We start from the raw sequence: 16,359 nt of genomic DNA on the forward strand, positions 1-16,359 counted from the left end.
CCTCTTGAATTTGTCCTCTTCAACATAAAATATGTTCTTCTTACACATATAACTAACTACTGGCTTTCACATTGAGAAGTATCCTTGAATCAAAGGATGCAGCAGTCTTTGTTCAAAGACTACCCAAAGAACACCATCAAAATAACACAGGCCAGGGGAGTCACCTAAGACTAAGTCAGGAAGCTCTGCAAAATGAACCTCACAAATACCCGTTGCCTACTTCATTGCCAAGTCACTTGTTGGAGGGATGGTAATCTCTGGAAGAAGGGCAGACCCGGCCAACTGAGGCATGCTAACATCTTAGCTGACCATAACTGTTTTTTACGAAGAGGGTCTGACTGCAGACCTAAAACACATTCAGTTGTTTCTTCTGCTTCATATCAAGTTAGCGTTTATATAGTCACAAAGTACCAGATGATGGTGATATCTCTATTTTCACACATATCTAATTTCAAAAAATTTACACTCCTTTTATACCCATAAATCTAGATCAGACTGGTTATAAATATGTTTTCTGTAAATACCCTTACAACAGTGTAATTTTGCTTGCTTGCTCAGGGGATTGATATATTTTAACACTGTTTATAAACTGATGCTGTCAAAATGGAAAAAGAATCATGAATAAAGTAAGCTCCATGACCTTTATTTTTAATACATTAAGGCACTGCAAACAATAACTGTATTCTGAAGTTTGCATCCCATCTAAGAGTTTGAAAACAACAGAAAATCCCCACAGACACAAAGTAAAACACACCTACCCTTCTCACTGTCACCGAAAAGCCTTTTCCACAGGCCATACAATTCTGTACCTCATTGTCTTCTGCCCACTTCCTGTTGAGAGCTTGGGTGTGTTTGATCTAAACAGAAGATGTAAAAAAGTAGCATTTTTCTTTTAATGCATGTCTAATTCCCACTAATACCCTCTATTTCCACAGCATGCACTACCCACTGCAGTATAAAAGCACCAATTCTGTCATGATACTCAGAGCTTATATTTGTTCACAAAGAAAACCTTCCAAGTTTCAGAACTATAAGCAGATTTAAGAACCCACAGACAGCAGGATGGCCCTCATACACTACAAATGTAACATCTTAATTCACTCTAGAAAGGTAACTCACCACCAATCTGACACAAATTCGAAATTCTCATAAGTTCTCAAACAGAATCAACAGGTTTAATAGCTACAAATCAAATTATACCTGTAATGATTGGTTTTCTCGTCCAAGTTCCTGCATTGCAGCAGTTGTGTTGTCCAGCTTTTTCTTCATTTCTACGAGTTTAGCTTGAAGCTTTTCAATTTCTCCCTCACTTTTTATACACCTGCAGAAAAACAATTAGTCAGTACAAAGCATTTAAGGCTATGTACACTGCCTCCTTTGGGCAGGTTGTCATGTCTGAGAATTTACTCCCATAAAATCCAGCCAAAAAAATCCTCGCTGTGAAAAGTTCTTGGATGCCTTGACTAGAAAAATGTTCTGTTGTAACAATCAGTTTAAGATTATCTGACATTGCTCCTAAGTATCTGCAGCTTATTAATATCTAGAGTTATTCCCAAAACTAAAAAGGGACAATGCTGAATGCAGTCCATCAACAGCAAGTCCTGATAAATACTCCCACGGAACAGGACACTCTCACAAACCACCTGCTGCAGATCAGGTCAAACAACAAAGCAGAAAAGAAACCACCCTCTTTTAGTAAGACCACCTTCCATCAGCTGAAATTCAGTTAACTGTTGAAAGCCAAATTTCAAAGGGTGTTTTTCTGCCAAGCTGTAAATGGCTATGGGATGAGTTCAGCACAGTACAGCGAGGGATTGCCAAAGAAAGAGGATTTCACTTGAATTGATCCCATCCTTTCCCAAGGTCTCTGCTCAAAAAACAAATCAGCAAGCTTGACAGTACCAATAAAAGTTTTCCACCCTGACCTCACCAAACATGTCAGGAAATAAGGATGAAAAAAGTCTTCTGTCTCACAGGCATTCCTTCTACCCTGGTAATCATTGCATTCAGGTAACTCCCACAACCTTTCATGCCTCCTGCTTCCTGAAGATTTAAATATATTGTAGAGACAATAGCAGAACTGGAGAAAATAAGACTGTAGATTTTTAGGAGGAAGAAAATGCCTTCTTTGTGAACTTTAGCCTACGTAATCCAATTACACGTTCAGTCTTCTAACACTGAGTAGTGGGCACACCTAGAAGGTCCTATGCAAATTCTGTTACTGAAGGTATTAAGGGGTCTCCTCCAGGCTTCTGGATGACAAGTGCATCTATTCTAATTGAATCAAGGCATGGGAGCCTCAGAGTAACGGAGATGGATACTTAATTCAGGTAAGAGAAGTTCTCTCTGTCATGCCTCGCAAAGTTCACACAACAGGTCAGATGAGAAGCCACAAGAGACATACCTGAAAACCAAGAAGAGCCCAATGGATTTAGAAGGCTCTTACGGATAGGTATAAATCTTTGAGCACAAGCACAGAGCTGTGGCTTTGGTGATAAGTAAGATCCCAATAACTTGCCTTATTTTGTACAGAATGATCACCCTTTGACAGGGTGCCCACAAAGAGCATAGTTTGTTGCCAACACCCCTTGCTGTGCTTTGGCAGCAACAGAAGGTTGCACTCTGGAAACTGCACCCACAGTGCAGGCAATAAGAACAAACACGGGTTTAAATAAAGCATGCATAGAGAATCCTGAATCAAGTGAAACAAGTTTTCAGTGTGAGGCTATCCATTTCTCAAACTATGATGCCACATTGTCATAATCACAGCTTACCTCTCCAGCAATGCTCTTCTCTCATCCTGATTATTCTGCACTGTTGCTTCCAAGACAGCAATGTCCCCACGTAAATCGTCCGTCTGTTTCTCCAGCTCGCTCACTCGCCTCTGACTGCTTTGCCACTCTTTCTTCATGGTAGCCAGGTTTTCATTCAGGGCTGTGACCTGCATGGTGAGCTTGGTCTCCTTTTCCTCATGTTTCCGTTTTTCTGCTTCTTTGTCTTTTTTCTCTGTGTGCTACAAAACCAGCAGAAAACTGACAAACAAGCTCCCAGGCATTCTTTCCCTATTCCCTACATTTAATTGAGGCAAAAAATCTTATTGTAATAGAATCACTATTTTTATTCAACAAACTCTACTGACAAGGCTGTCATCTCACTGAATTTTCCTACACCATTATAAATGCCTTAAAGATTTTTGATCTTGTCATTTAAAAATTAATGTAATGTGAAACTAAAGTCAACCCATTGCTTCATTTCTGTCCCTGGAAGAATCCAAAGGCATGTTCACAAAACAACAGTCTTATATTCTCTAACATACTAACCAGTTTGGCTTCAATTTCAGCACATTCTTTCTTCAGTTCCTCTTCTCTCTTTTTCAGCTCATCTTTGACAGTTTGTTGGGTTTTTCTCTCCTGTTCCAGACTTGAATTCACACTATCTATTTTGCCCTGCAGTTCTAATTTCTGTTGAATCAATAGCTGGTTTGCATCCTTGAGATTTGTCACCTCCTGTTAGGATACAGAGTTTAACGTTAAAGTAGTAACACAGAAAGTATAAATGGATTTAAATTTAAAACTACTGCAAATCTTTCCTAGGAGAGGACAGTAATGCAAGTTTCTACCAAAGCAGAGAGGAAGATTTGCTGAATTGTTTTCTGCAGTTCTTTGAAAAAACGCATTCATTGTCATTTTCTAGGGACTGTTCTGAAATTTACTTCACATTGTTCTCTGGTTGCAATAATGAGGTCAAAAACATCATAATGACAATGTAAAACCAAATGCTGATGGAAGAAAGTTGTTTCTGTTAATTCTAAATATATAAAAAATTACTCTATGTTTCAAGCAAGCAGGATAACATGCTTGGTTTTTAATAATGGTTTTACTTGTTCCTCTGTAACTGAACACAAAAAATCCTGAAATGGAATAGATAGTTAAATTTATAGAAATTATTTTCCTTAAAATTACACAGCCAAGCATGTAGGTACTAACAGACCAACAAGGGTGGACAGTTTTCCATAAATGAAAATTTACAACACAAATTAAAACCAAACCAAAGCCAGAGAAGAGAACATATCCCCAGAACAAGGGGATGCCCTACAGATACAGATAAATATACATCCTTTCCTTGGTAGGAGATGGGAAACAGAATATAAGTCTTTTGGAGACAATTACTGTTTCAGTCTGATTGCTTGTAGGGAGATTAAGAAATTACTATTAAGCTGTCATTGGTGTGCACACATTTTATATACATCTTTATAAAATTTCTTGTTTAGAATGGAGATTTTAGGAATGACAAGAACTAGAATACCTTTCCCCAAGCACAGATCACTTAAGAGAAACAAAGTACAAACTATCTAAAAATAAGAGACCATTTTCTAAACAGTGGAGAACAAAAGAACATCTGAAACTCACGAGTTATTATGTTATTTTCTTTTTATTAATGCATAGGGAATATACCCGCATTTATACTTGTGCAGCAGTTTAAGCTCTGTGTACTTAACAGATGCAAATATAACCACTAAGACTATATTATGAAAAATACAAACTACAGCCTTTTAGGAGTGTTCGTTTCTATAGAGACTAAAAAATGGATATGTAGACTGTGGCAAGAAACAATTCATGTTACTGAAGACTAAAAATTATTTAATTAAAGCCACTCAACTTTTACCCTTTACAGAGCTCATTTGATTGTTGTGATTTTGGTAGTTTGTCTTTTGTGAGGCTCCTGACATTGTTTCTTCCCCAACTGTGACTTTTTAAGACATTTTAAAAACCACAGCACATTAGGGGAGTTTCAACTCTACCACACATGCTTGAGAAGTACCAGATGTGCCTAGAATATCTGGAAAACTTCACAGTTGTGACTCTTTTGGACATCTTTTTTTCATTTCAGAGTAGTAAAGCAAGGGTATGCAGAGTGGATTTACAGTGAAACTGAAGAAAAGCCAGGACATAAAACCCATCCTGAAGCTAAGACAAGTTATGTGCTCCATCTGGCCCATTGCGCACCGCTGCTCAAGGATTATCACTAATCAAAACGTCATTGCTGAGGAACCTCAATGAAATCTCTGCTTTGGTTCCCTTACCTGTAATACCGATATTTACAGCAACCACCTTTGCAAAGCCATTCCAGATAACATCTACCGAGTAGGCACATATTTCTCATCAGATAACCAAACACATGAAGAAGACTCAGTTTGTCTCAATGTACCTTCTGAAATTCTTGCTTGCAGGCTCTAAGCTCTTCACCCAGTTTGGCAATTTCTTTTTCAAGTCTACTCCTTATTTCCTGGAGCTCTGTTGTTTTACATTTTTCATTAGCCAAGTCTTTTTCTTTCAAAGTCTTGAAGAGAAATAAAAAATAGTAGAAAAGTTACTTCTTCCAAGTTCACAAAATAAAAAAGAAACAACCAATCAAAAAACATCCAGGGCCCAAAACCTACTTGGTGGCTTTGTTACTATAAGGAAACGACTGCCACATATCTATCCACAGTTTGTAGTGCAATTAGCAGCATTTTTGCAGTTTTAGATTTAGAACTAATAATATTTTCCCACCTGTCTGACCACTTAGAACAAATTAGCAGCCTATTTTGAACCAATTTCACTACAACTGTCTCTTAAAAGTCTTTTCACCAGAGGTTCAGTAAAACTGTCATTGCTATGCACTACAACAGTGTTATGCTCTCAAATTAAAGATGTAATAGAAAATAATAAAGGGTGTCTGCATGGGATGGATGTGTCTGTGTGAAGATTTCAAAAGACAGAGGCATTTACCCTGTCATTCTGAAGATCCTGTAACATTTTGGTCTTCTCACCCAGCTGCTGCTCCTTCTTTGATGCATCCTGCTCTAGCGCAGACTTTGCTTTCTTCAGTTCCTGAATCTGCTGATTATTGCTAGCAATTCGATTTCTGCTGGAAACTAATTCTTCTTGAGCGAGAGCAAGTTTTTCTTCTGTGGACTAATTACAAAGAGAGTTCTGCAAATTATCTGTCAGTATAAGAGCTTCAGATACTAAACAGCCACTTAAACATTTTCCAGGTGGAAAAATTACTACTTAGAGTGCAAGATTTAGCTTCAAATGTTGACAAAGCATGATTATGGAAACTTCTGGTTTACAAGTTTACCCTAACTAAAAAGAAATTATCCCAGCATCATTTCCAGGAGCAATATCTTGCTATACGTATTCCAGCTTGTGCCCTTCCACAGAGAAAAGGTGAAAACATGCAGAAGGGCAGAGAACAAAAGGTGACTGATAAAAAGAGAGCAAACTTGAATTTGCTCACACAAATTTATCTTATTATCTAGGCAAATCAACTATTCTATAACTCTAGACAGCTGTTAATTAAGAAGCAGTGAAGCTGCAGGGTGAAAATTTCAAAAGTAATTCACTACTATTTTTTACCAATGACTTAATAAAGTGTTAGGACAATTGTAAAATTTTTTAAAATCCTGAAATAAAATATACAAGGTAAAAATGCTAATGTCAGGAAAAAAGGCTTCATGGTTTCAGCTGTATCAGCATTTTAAACATGAAATTTAAACTTCCATTCAAAATCTACAGATTATATCTTCATTTGCCTTCAACTTTCTCCACTACCTAGAAAAAGAACTCAGATTTATCTCTCTGAAACAGGTCACAAAATCCCAAGAAACAACCCAAAACTTGCACCCAAAGCCAAAGCTCATTCTATTTGTTCATAGCAAAGTCAAGCTTTGGGGTTCTTCTTGAGTTAGTATTATGGTGTTTATTTTTTTAAACCTTCTATCTTAGGTAAGGACTAGCTCTACTAGAAAAACTAGTAGAGCTTTTCTTCCCATAGAACCAATGAAAAAAAAAACCAAAACAACAGACAAACTCATCCTCCACTCCTCCAAAATACTGGTATTTTGTGGAAATTTTTGACACTAAGATACAGAATGTGAGCTGAAGAGATTTATTATTAGTAACAAGTTTAATGTTTTCAGTGCAGCAGTAAGGACTTAAATTCTTTCAAGACAAACACAATTCTTTTTGAAGCTCTTACTTAAATCTTGTTCAAACCTTTTGTTGAAGGTTAGTGATTTTAAAAGGAACTATAAGCACAACTTTGAATTCATTCAATTATGCATATTCTTTAGCTACTCCCATGTTGATTTAAAAACTAATTGATTTCTGATGCCTTATGACCCTCCCTTGTAACATCTAAAGTATTTCACCTGTACAATTCAGACTTGGTTTGAAACAGCAATGATGGAACACTGGTGATTCAACAGCATTTTCAACAACACCCCTGGCTCTTAAAAAGCTCACACTGGTTTTTAAAATTAATTTGCAGACAAATTATTCTCTTTCTGAGCTATTACAGTTCACTAGTGAACATTTTGCAAGGTCTTGACTCATAATTTTTTGTAAGGAAAATATGAGGTGCTTTTGCAGTTTCAAGGTTTCAGCAGGATGGGTCTTTCAGAAAGCAAAATTACCCCTCTTTCCTCCATTGTGGGCAGTGGAATACCATATTTTCCTAACACTGAGAAAGCATAGGAAGTCTAGCATCATCATATAACATCTTCACAGGAAAACCCAACAGTTTCTGCAGTTTTAGAAAGAAACATAATAAAGCTACAGCTTTTATTCAAATTTCCAGCAGAAGAAATGTGGTTACATTCAATCTGCTAGCACCAGATGATGAAATTGGATGAAGTGGGTAGTCACACTCAAACTAAAAGCCTCACACAGGGGGTATTCCTCTCAACCCACCCCTGCAAAGTGTCTACAGTGTACAGGTTATCTCATTATGTCTATACCTAGGCTGAGATAAGGAACAGGTACAAAACAAAAGAGGTCAATCAGTGCTTGTTTTGGTAAATAAATAAAAATGCTAGATTGACTGGTATAGAGTTTAAATAAATGAAAATATAAGGAAATATCACAGTCTGATTCACTATAACTTGGGCTGTAACAGTGCAAATTACAGTGGCAACATCAGAACTGGTTCTAGTGGGGTGGAAGGACCCAGAGTCCACCTATATGAAGTGTACAAATCAGCATTTGAGTTGTATGCTCCCTGAACCCAGTTCACAAGGACAGACATTAAATTATCCACAGATGCTAACCTGATCTCTCTTCACTTCCTAAGAAGAAGAGTTTGACTGTATGCAACTTAGGCTCCTGACTTACAGAACTGAGGTTTGGCAGCATGAATCTTGTTCCAGAATGTTCACTAAATATATACTGACAGCAATGCCAGTACTGGAGACAAAGACACATTCTTTTGAGAACATGGAAGAAACCAGGTCTGACTACAAAAAGGACAAATGCCAGGACTCAAGGATACTTGGCAAAGCTCAGGAGATCAGATTCACAGAAAGTATCCTTGTACTGACTCAAAATCAAGGTAAAAATAACAGTTACCACATTTTAATTAACTTTTCTATATAAAAAATGCCTTTTTCATAAAAAAATATTTTGTGTGACTATATGCACATATATATTTGTATAAATATGTGTATCTATATAAAAATTTATTTAGTGATATTCTTTTTTAATTATATGTGTCCTTTTTTATCGAAAACTATATCTTTTACTAGCACTCAAATCCTACCCAATTTCTTTTTCCAGTCACAAAGACAAAAAATGTTTGTGTATTTACTGTTAAGAGACAGTACATTTTTAAACCAAAGTAAATCTGCAGCAAACAGTATCCATAAAACATACATATGTAATATGTATACTTACATTCCCACTACTGATTTTGTTACTTCTCCTGTTCCCTCTGAAGGACTTAAGAGCTTCACAGTTTGCATCTGGCTAGAGCTACGTAGCTCAGACATTCTGTTAATTGAACCAGAAGCTCGGGCTCAGCCGTGCTGATGGCACTCCAGAGAGCAGCTACCCGCTCTGCAGCTCTTTCTCATGCAAAGGTGTTACCTCCAAGTGCAAAACTTCCCCGAAGCGTTTGCTCCCTTTTCAATCTCACCTCCGTCTCCCAGCCAGAGATGAGCCATCGATCCCAGCAGTGATATTCCCAACAGATGCCAGCAGATGGTGCTCTGTGTACAGCTCAATTCCTGCCATGCCCTCCTAGGAACCAGGAACCAGACCACCCTACTCCTGTCACACACACGCTTTACATCTTTTCATAATCCATACTCCCGCCTGGAACCTTGGCCTCGCCAACAGCATGGTGCTATGCCACGTGAGAATATTTAAGTTTTCCCTTTTGGTATTTTTAACTAAAGAAAACGTAGCATTGCTAGGATCTCACGATATGGCCTGGTCGTGTCTGTTCTGGACAATGCTGGGCTTCAGACTGTACTGACTCAATACAGCTGTGCAGGGAGTCTCTAGCTCTGCTAAAAATCCTGCACTGAAAGACTCCCAAGTTGACTCTACATAGAGACAAGTTTTAAAAACTTCTACTACTGCCCACTAAGAAGATTAAAACCAATCTAAGCCCAGCCCACCCATCAGCTTTGATTCCAAACTTTAATCAAAATGCACAGCTCTGGCTCAAATGAGCTACTTTTATGAAGTAACCTGACAAAGGCAAAACATCATGCAGACAACTTGTTTTGAATAGTACAATGAAATTCTACCATAAAGTTCTTGTGACTTAAGTAGCATTTTGATATTCAGCAATGAAGACTAGCACCATCACACTGAGGCTGTCTGAATGTGCTTTTTCCTTTGTGGCCCTCTAAGGCAAGTTATTACTGCTTCTTTAGCTTAATATTGCAGTGACGCAGCACAGCCATGACTAAAGATCAATTCCCCACCTTTTCCTTCTATATTTTCCAGAAAAAAAAGTGGTGGCAATCAGACATTACTAATCCTCATTAACATATGGCTTTTAAAACACTTTTAAAATCAAGCAAACAGCCTCCAAGTTGGTACAGCACTTCAGTACTTAGGACCCAAATCTCTAGGCTCCACAAAGACTTACATAATACATCAAGTTACCTGACTGCTTAAACATCATTTCCCCATTGCCATCACCTTATTTTACCTTTTTGCAAAGATGTTCTCTCTCTTTCTTGCTACCATCCCCATGAGGTTTAAAAGCATGTGGGATGCTTACTGTCCTATCTTATACTTGCCAGAATTAGAGGTTATCAAGCTGCTATAATAATACTTATTCAGAGCTATTTTTGCATCACTATTTTGCAATATTTTAATGAAAACTACACCAAAAAAAAAAAACAACCAAGTAAAAAACCCACCAAAAAACCCCTAGTTACTGAGCACATCCAATGCTTCTACGGGTCACTGCATTACCAAATGCTGATTTAAATGCATTGTAGGAAATAAACTCACAGACATACATATGCTATAGTAACAAAGCAAAAGGAAGAGCATGTTTAAACCATCATGGCTTGTTAATCATGCTGAAGTTCTTCACAATTTAACATCGCAATTGAACTATGCTGCTATGAAAATAAAGCTTCTATAACCTTCAGGGAAACGTGGCAGGTAATATAATACTACAGTAAGATTATTAGACTTACTACAGTAAGTCTAAGAAAACTGCAATGGCCTATATGTAAAGGAGCTATTTCTCTTTTTCTTAAAATAACCCAAGGCTGGAGTTCAGCTAGGGCTCCACAGCTCACATGGGTGAAACAGCCACAAGACCTTAAAGGGTTTCAGTGGTGGGGCTGAAAGGCTCACCTTTGGGGGAAAGGGAACGATAAAATCAAAGCAGGCGACAATGAAATCTAAGCAGTCACCACAAGCTCCCTTTATACATAACAAAGCAAACAGAAGCTGATATCTAAAGCAGATCAGATGATCTGTTGTCCCAAAACATCTATTTCTCTCCATAAACTTCAGAAGAGCCTAGAACAACGGTGTTGTTCATGGACAAAGCTGCAGTGGGATTCATCTGGAGTGAAAAGTGCCAAAGCTACGAATCTTGCCAGCAGACAGCCAGTCTCTGCAGCACAGTATGTCCTGGGACTAACTGGAGCTTAATACTGACATGAAGGAGAGGGCCAGAAAAAAAAGCCAAAAAACACCTCTGCTGACTGGCTCAACTCTCAGCAATACCTCTTTGAAGGCACTGCACACTAATACAAAATTGAGGCAACTTCAGTTTAGGAATAGCAAAAACTTCAAGGACTAAGTTCAGACACTTGTATTCCAGGCAGGTCTCTTAACCTATTGTTTGTATCAGTTTGACATCTCTCAACATCTATAATCAGCCAGGAATATTCTAGTTAAATCATTTAGAAGATAGCAGTTGCTCACACACTGACAGACCTTGCTGTAATTAGATACACTGTTTAAATTAGTTGAAAGCAACAACATATAACAAGAAAAAGCAATATAAAAAAATAATTCTTAAAGGTATATAAAACTAAATCACCTTGCACAAATGTAAGGATATTTCAGGTATACTAGTAAATATGCTTGGCTTTCAATTAGTTTCAGGATATCCTCTGTCCCAGGGGAAGGGAATGAACAGCACTAAAATCTATATATAGCAGAAGAGATTTTTTTTCACCTATTCAGTTCCTGCATTGTTTCTTGGTCTTCAAAATGGATATAAACATCTACTAAGTCACATATGACATTAAAATGACTGCAAGTACCTTAAGGTCTTGCCTGGTAGCCAGCAGCTCAGATTCTTTCCCATAAAGATCCAGCTGCAGCTTCTCCATGTTTTCTTTATGTTTATCGTGGGCCTTCTGTAAGTCTGCTAGCTTGCCTTTCTCTGCTTTAAGCTCCTGTGCTGACAAAATAGACTGCTGTTGTAGTTTATTCTCCAGTTCTGCCTGAAACATAAGCATAGGAAGTTTTAGTTAAAGTTACAGACAGTAAAGCCAGTTTAAACGTTTCGATAAACTGCGTTTCTACTGCAAGATGAGAATCTTTTTCCTCTTACGAAATAGCAGTTCGGTAATCTGATATTTGTGATTTTACAGTAATATCTCCTACCTAATTAAACAACAAAATTTAATTTGTTGTAAAACACTAAGTGAAACACATTAAGATCTAACATTAAAAATTAATAATGTTCCAAGTGTGTTGGTTTTGGTTGAGGTAGAGTTAAGTTTCTTCACAGCAGCTAGTATGACACTGTGCTTTGGATTTGTGTTGGTGTTGATAACACAGGGATGTTTTAGCTATTCCTAAGCAGTGCTCACAGAGAGCCAAGGCCTTTTCTGTTTCTCACACCACCCCTCCAGCAAGGAGTCTGGAGGTGTACAAGGATTTGGGAGGGGGCACAGCAGGACAGTTGATCCCACTGACCAAAGGGATATTCCATACCATATGGCATCACAGTCAGCATATGAAGCTGGTGAAAGAAGAAGGAAGGGGAGGGACATTTGGAGTGATGGCATTTGTCTTCTCAAGTCACCGAGCAGCTCTGTGGTGCTTAGTTGATGGCTGGGGTCAAACCACAACACCAAGACCGAATGTTTCCACAGGCTGCCTAAAGCACAAATATGATCATGTAGCACAGGGCAGCCAAAGCTGGAGCCACATTTAACAGTGCATGGCATACAGCACAACGTTCCCTAATGTCATAAGACATTTGAACTCTTTCCATTGTGGTTCATGAGTTTCATACTGTCACCAAGATAAATTCTTTTTGTATAATAGGAGAAGACTTGGTTTAAACTGCCACGGACATTTTAAAACACTCCAGAGTTTGTCTAAAATACTCTCACAAAATTCTACTGCTTTACAAGAAAATGGCAGTTCTCACCTCATAGCCTGCTCCCAGAGTAAAAAAACCACTCTAGCTAATTTTATCACTTTATTGAAATTCAATTCTTATGGAATTCATATTTCAGCACTGTTTCTTTTTATTACTGTGTTGATGTTGCTGTTTCTATCTGCAACAGCATCTGAAGACCTCATTTCCACATCCTTACCTTATCATTTCCAACAAGACTACAGCAAACACAGTTTATCAGAAGGATATTGACATAAAAACTTCAGTATTTATCAGAGAAATTTACAATCACTTTCTCATAGGAGTAAGAGAGGATAGTCTTACCTTTTCTAAAAGGGCAGTTTTTAATTCAGCTTGCAGTGTCTCACTATGTTTTTTCTTCTGCTCAAAAGATTCCTTTAACTCTCTCAGCTTTCCCTGGAGGTGTTGCTCACTTTTTTCTTTGTCCTTCAGAAGACCTTGGATTTCCAGTAGTTGTGCTCGTGCTGAATCAAGGTCTATTGACAACTGCTTAGAAATCTATATTCAAAAAATATTAAATAACTGTAGATAATTTTTATTTAAATTACTATTTGTACACGCTGTACACTGAAACAGACCATCCCACAGTGCCACTGCTCCTTAAGAGGTACACAGTTGAACACTGGCAAGAAGATTTTAAGAACTACCATAACACATTAAAATAATCTGTTATTCCCTATTTATTACTCATAGATCAACAGCACTCTTTTTTAACCATTCTAAATTAAGATGAGGCAACTTTTCTCACACCAGCAGTGCTTTGGGTTCTCCTGCTGCCAACTGTGCAGCATATACCAATGTCATCCTCCTGCACTTTACACAGAGCACCATGGTGCTTCTCTTGAACCAGAGATGAGCCAGGGGAATAGGAGCAGTAGTCACAGAGCAATTACCATCACACCAGCACACACCTAAACCCTCTTTCAGACAGTGAGAGTCCATCACAGTCCACCAAACTATGTCCACTGATCATATCTTTTCTTATTTCTTTAGGGAACAGATGACAGCTTGGGTAAAGATATCCATGAAAGCAGACTTGTCCTTCAGGCTGCCAGCTGGACTACATGATTTTGCAGTCTGAATGCTCATCTTCAAAAAAGAAGTACATTTGGTTCTTATGTAGTCACGAGTAAGTGACTTACACAAGTTTGAAAAAGTAATTCAATTCTTGAAGGATACCTAAAAATGTCCTGTCAACCACACAGAGAACATACTGAATAAGCCTGAGAATAAAACAGATCTAAGGATATGAGATAAAAACTTTTATTGTATGGAACTAAAACCAAAAAATGGTGACATGGTAATATCAAGTAATTGTTTCACTAATGAAAAAACATAAAGAGTTAAAATCCCCCGCTACGGTATGTGGGGCACAGAAAACTAAGACTACAACCTGTATTTTAAAGCTTTATATTACCATCTACGAAATTTTTACTATCACCTTATTTCAACTCCCCAGGTAGGTTACAGTCTGAGAACTGAAGCCTCTTTAGTTCTCATCAGTCCCACCATGTGAAACTGAAAATGCATCTTTTAAACATTTATTATATTGGTTTGTAGATTTTTGAAACTAAGTGGACAGCTTACCCCCTCCTTTTTTTCCAGTGAGTTTTTCAATTCATTCCTCTCTTTAGCTACAGACTCTGTTTGTATCTGGAGCTGGTGTTTTAATTCTTGGCAAGATTTTTCCTAAAAAATATAAGACAAGGAAATATTCCTGTTAGCTTCTAAGACCAAGTACCAAGTATTTTTGCAGGATCTACAAAGCCTTGAAAAATAATGTTTTCATTTTCAGTGGAAAATCCTTCTCAGCTGCAGACATACTTTCAGTTCAAAACTTCTCAAAACTTTAAGTGGCAAATCTAAGCTGAACACAGCTCATCCCCTATACTAACAAAACCAGCCATGTGCCAAAGAGTTTTTCTGATTAGAGATAGTCTCCCTGTTTGAAGCTGTGGTTGGCAGCCCTTCTCCTTCTTATGGAAAGTAGTAGGCTCATCACTCTCCTCAGGATCCAAAATTCCTTCATGTTCTAAAACTCACAAGAGAGTACATTTGCAGGACTTGCATGCAAATACAACTACATGTTAAGCCTGAATACTACACATAAAAAAGAGTGGCAAGCCTTTAAGGGACTACAGAATATGAAGCAGAATCTGGACTCCTAACTTCAAGTCTCAACTGGGGAGAAAATCCTTTGAGTTTTTAGGAGAAACAAATATTTAAACAGCAGTAACTAAGAAAAGCAAATAAAGGAACTTATCTTTAAAAGGTGAATGAGTAACAGAAAAAATTTTATTTTTAACTAGGAGCAGATTTTTTTTAGACAAGAATAAAAGCAGCTCTGAATGGGTTCTGGGGAATGGTGACATTTAAGATGAGAAGGGTATGAGAAAGACAGCCCTACCGTGTCTGAGGCAAGGGTGTTGGAACAACTGCATCTATAAAACATGTATTCATGTAGTGCCCATTCATATTACCAACAAGGCAAAAGAGGTATATTTTAAAGCTAGTGAGAGTTCACTTTCTTTATCATAACAGGTTGCCCTAGTGGTCAAGCACTTGTTGTACCACCACTTGTGAGATCTTTCTGAAACTCAAACAGTTCTAGTACTTTGAAAATACCTTAATCTAGGCATTCAGATGATGTTACTCTCTCTCTGCCTGCAGTATGCAGCTTTCCAGCATGTCCAGACAAGTGCACAGGAAGTTCTATATACAAATACTTCAAAAAGGAGACTCAGATGGCCTCAGAAAAATACCATCATCTTCAATACAATGGTATTTTAGCAAAGGTTCTGTAACTTTGTATTGTTATAATACGGCTGATATATTTTTTTCAAGGAGGACATTTCCTGTCAAATTGTTTCACCACTCGCCTCCATTTAGTTTCTTCACTATCTTAAAGGCATGTAGTAGGAAGAAAGGATCCTGTCATGTGCTATGACTGATGTTTACTACAGTAAACATCCAGACAAAAATGTAAGGTAGGAAATGCATATGAACTACCAAAAATCATAATTTTTTTTTCTTACAGTAGTTAATTTCCATGCATTGTCATCATATCTACACTGTTCTCAGATAGCAAGCAAAATCATTTTATCAGACTGTAAATACACCAAACTTAACGTCTAATTAAAGAATCTACTAACCATTTCTGCCATAGCTACTTTTCCTTTTTTAATTTCTTTTTCTAAATCCTCCTTTCTTTTTTTGAAGGATTCAGAACTTTTGGAGAGCTTATCTTTGGTATCTGTAAGATCCTTTAACAGAGTATCCTTCTCTAATTTCACTTGTTGCAGCTCTGATGTGGCCGCTTGCAGTTTACAGTCTAACTCCTTAAGTTGTTTACTTGTATCTTGATTTGATTTCTCAAGGTTTTGTTTCAGACTGGCCTTCTCCTCCTCCTGCTTTGAAATTTGCTGGTTTGCTTGGTCAAGGGCCTCAGATTGCTTCTGCAAATCCAATTTAGCATTAGACATCCTGTAAATAGAAAGAGAAAAAACATATTTTTAAAATTTCTTCTTCACTTTTTTTTTGTATCATTAAATATCTCTATTTCTTAATATATAAACTGTACAATTACTTCAAAGCATATCTTTTTCATCCATGGGCATTATGTCTCTCCAGTGAAGACATGACAGCAACTCTAAAAACTAGCTTTCAGATATATCTCTC

General features: G+C 37.5%; 1 protein-coding gene across 6 annotated transcripts in view; it reads right to left on the bottom strand.

The window, feature by feature from the left end:
* EEA1 (early endosome antigen 1) overlaps positions 1-16,359 on the bottom strand; it is a 173,210-nt gene that overhangs the window by 4,136 nt on the left and 152,715 nt on the right. For all 6 annotated transcript variants that reach the window (XM_051784830.1, XM_051784828.1, XM_051784829.1 and 3 more), the window contains 10 exons: positions 15,834-16,164; positions 14,269-14,370; positions 12,985-13,179; positions 11,570-11,752; positions 5,772-5,957; positions 5,209-5,340; positions 3,321-3,506; positions 2,775-3,013; positions 1,201-1,321; positions 759-857 (listed from right to left, as the gene is read on the bottom strand). In XM_051784830.1, the coding sequence (XP_051640790.1) occupies positions 759-857; positions 1,201-1,321; positions 2,775-3,013; positions 3,321-3,506; positions 5,209-5,340; positions 5,772-5,957; positions 11,570-11,752; positions 12,985-13,179; positions 14,269-14,370; positions 15,834-16,164 (1,774 nt within the window). The remainder of the gene's footprint in view (positions 1-758; positions 858-1,200; positions 1,322-2,774; positions 3,014-3,320; positions 3,507-5,208; positions 5,341-5,771; positions 5,958-11,569; positions 11,753-12,984; positions 13,180-14,268; positions 14,371-15,833; positions 16,165-16,359) is intronic.

The sequence above is a fragment of the Manacus candei genome, unplaced genomic scaffold (genome assembly GCF_025592945.1).
Source record: "Manacus candei isolate 608988 ecotype Guabito, Panama unplaced genomic scaffold, ASM2559294v1 h1tg000018l, whole genome shotgun sequence".
Lineage (NCBI taxonomy): Eukaryota > Metazoa > Chordata > Aves > Passeriformes > Pipridae > Manacus > Manacus candei.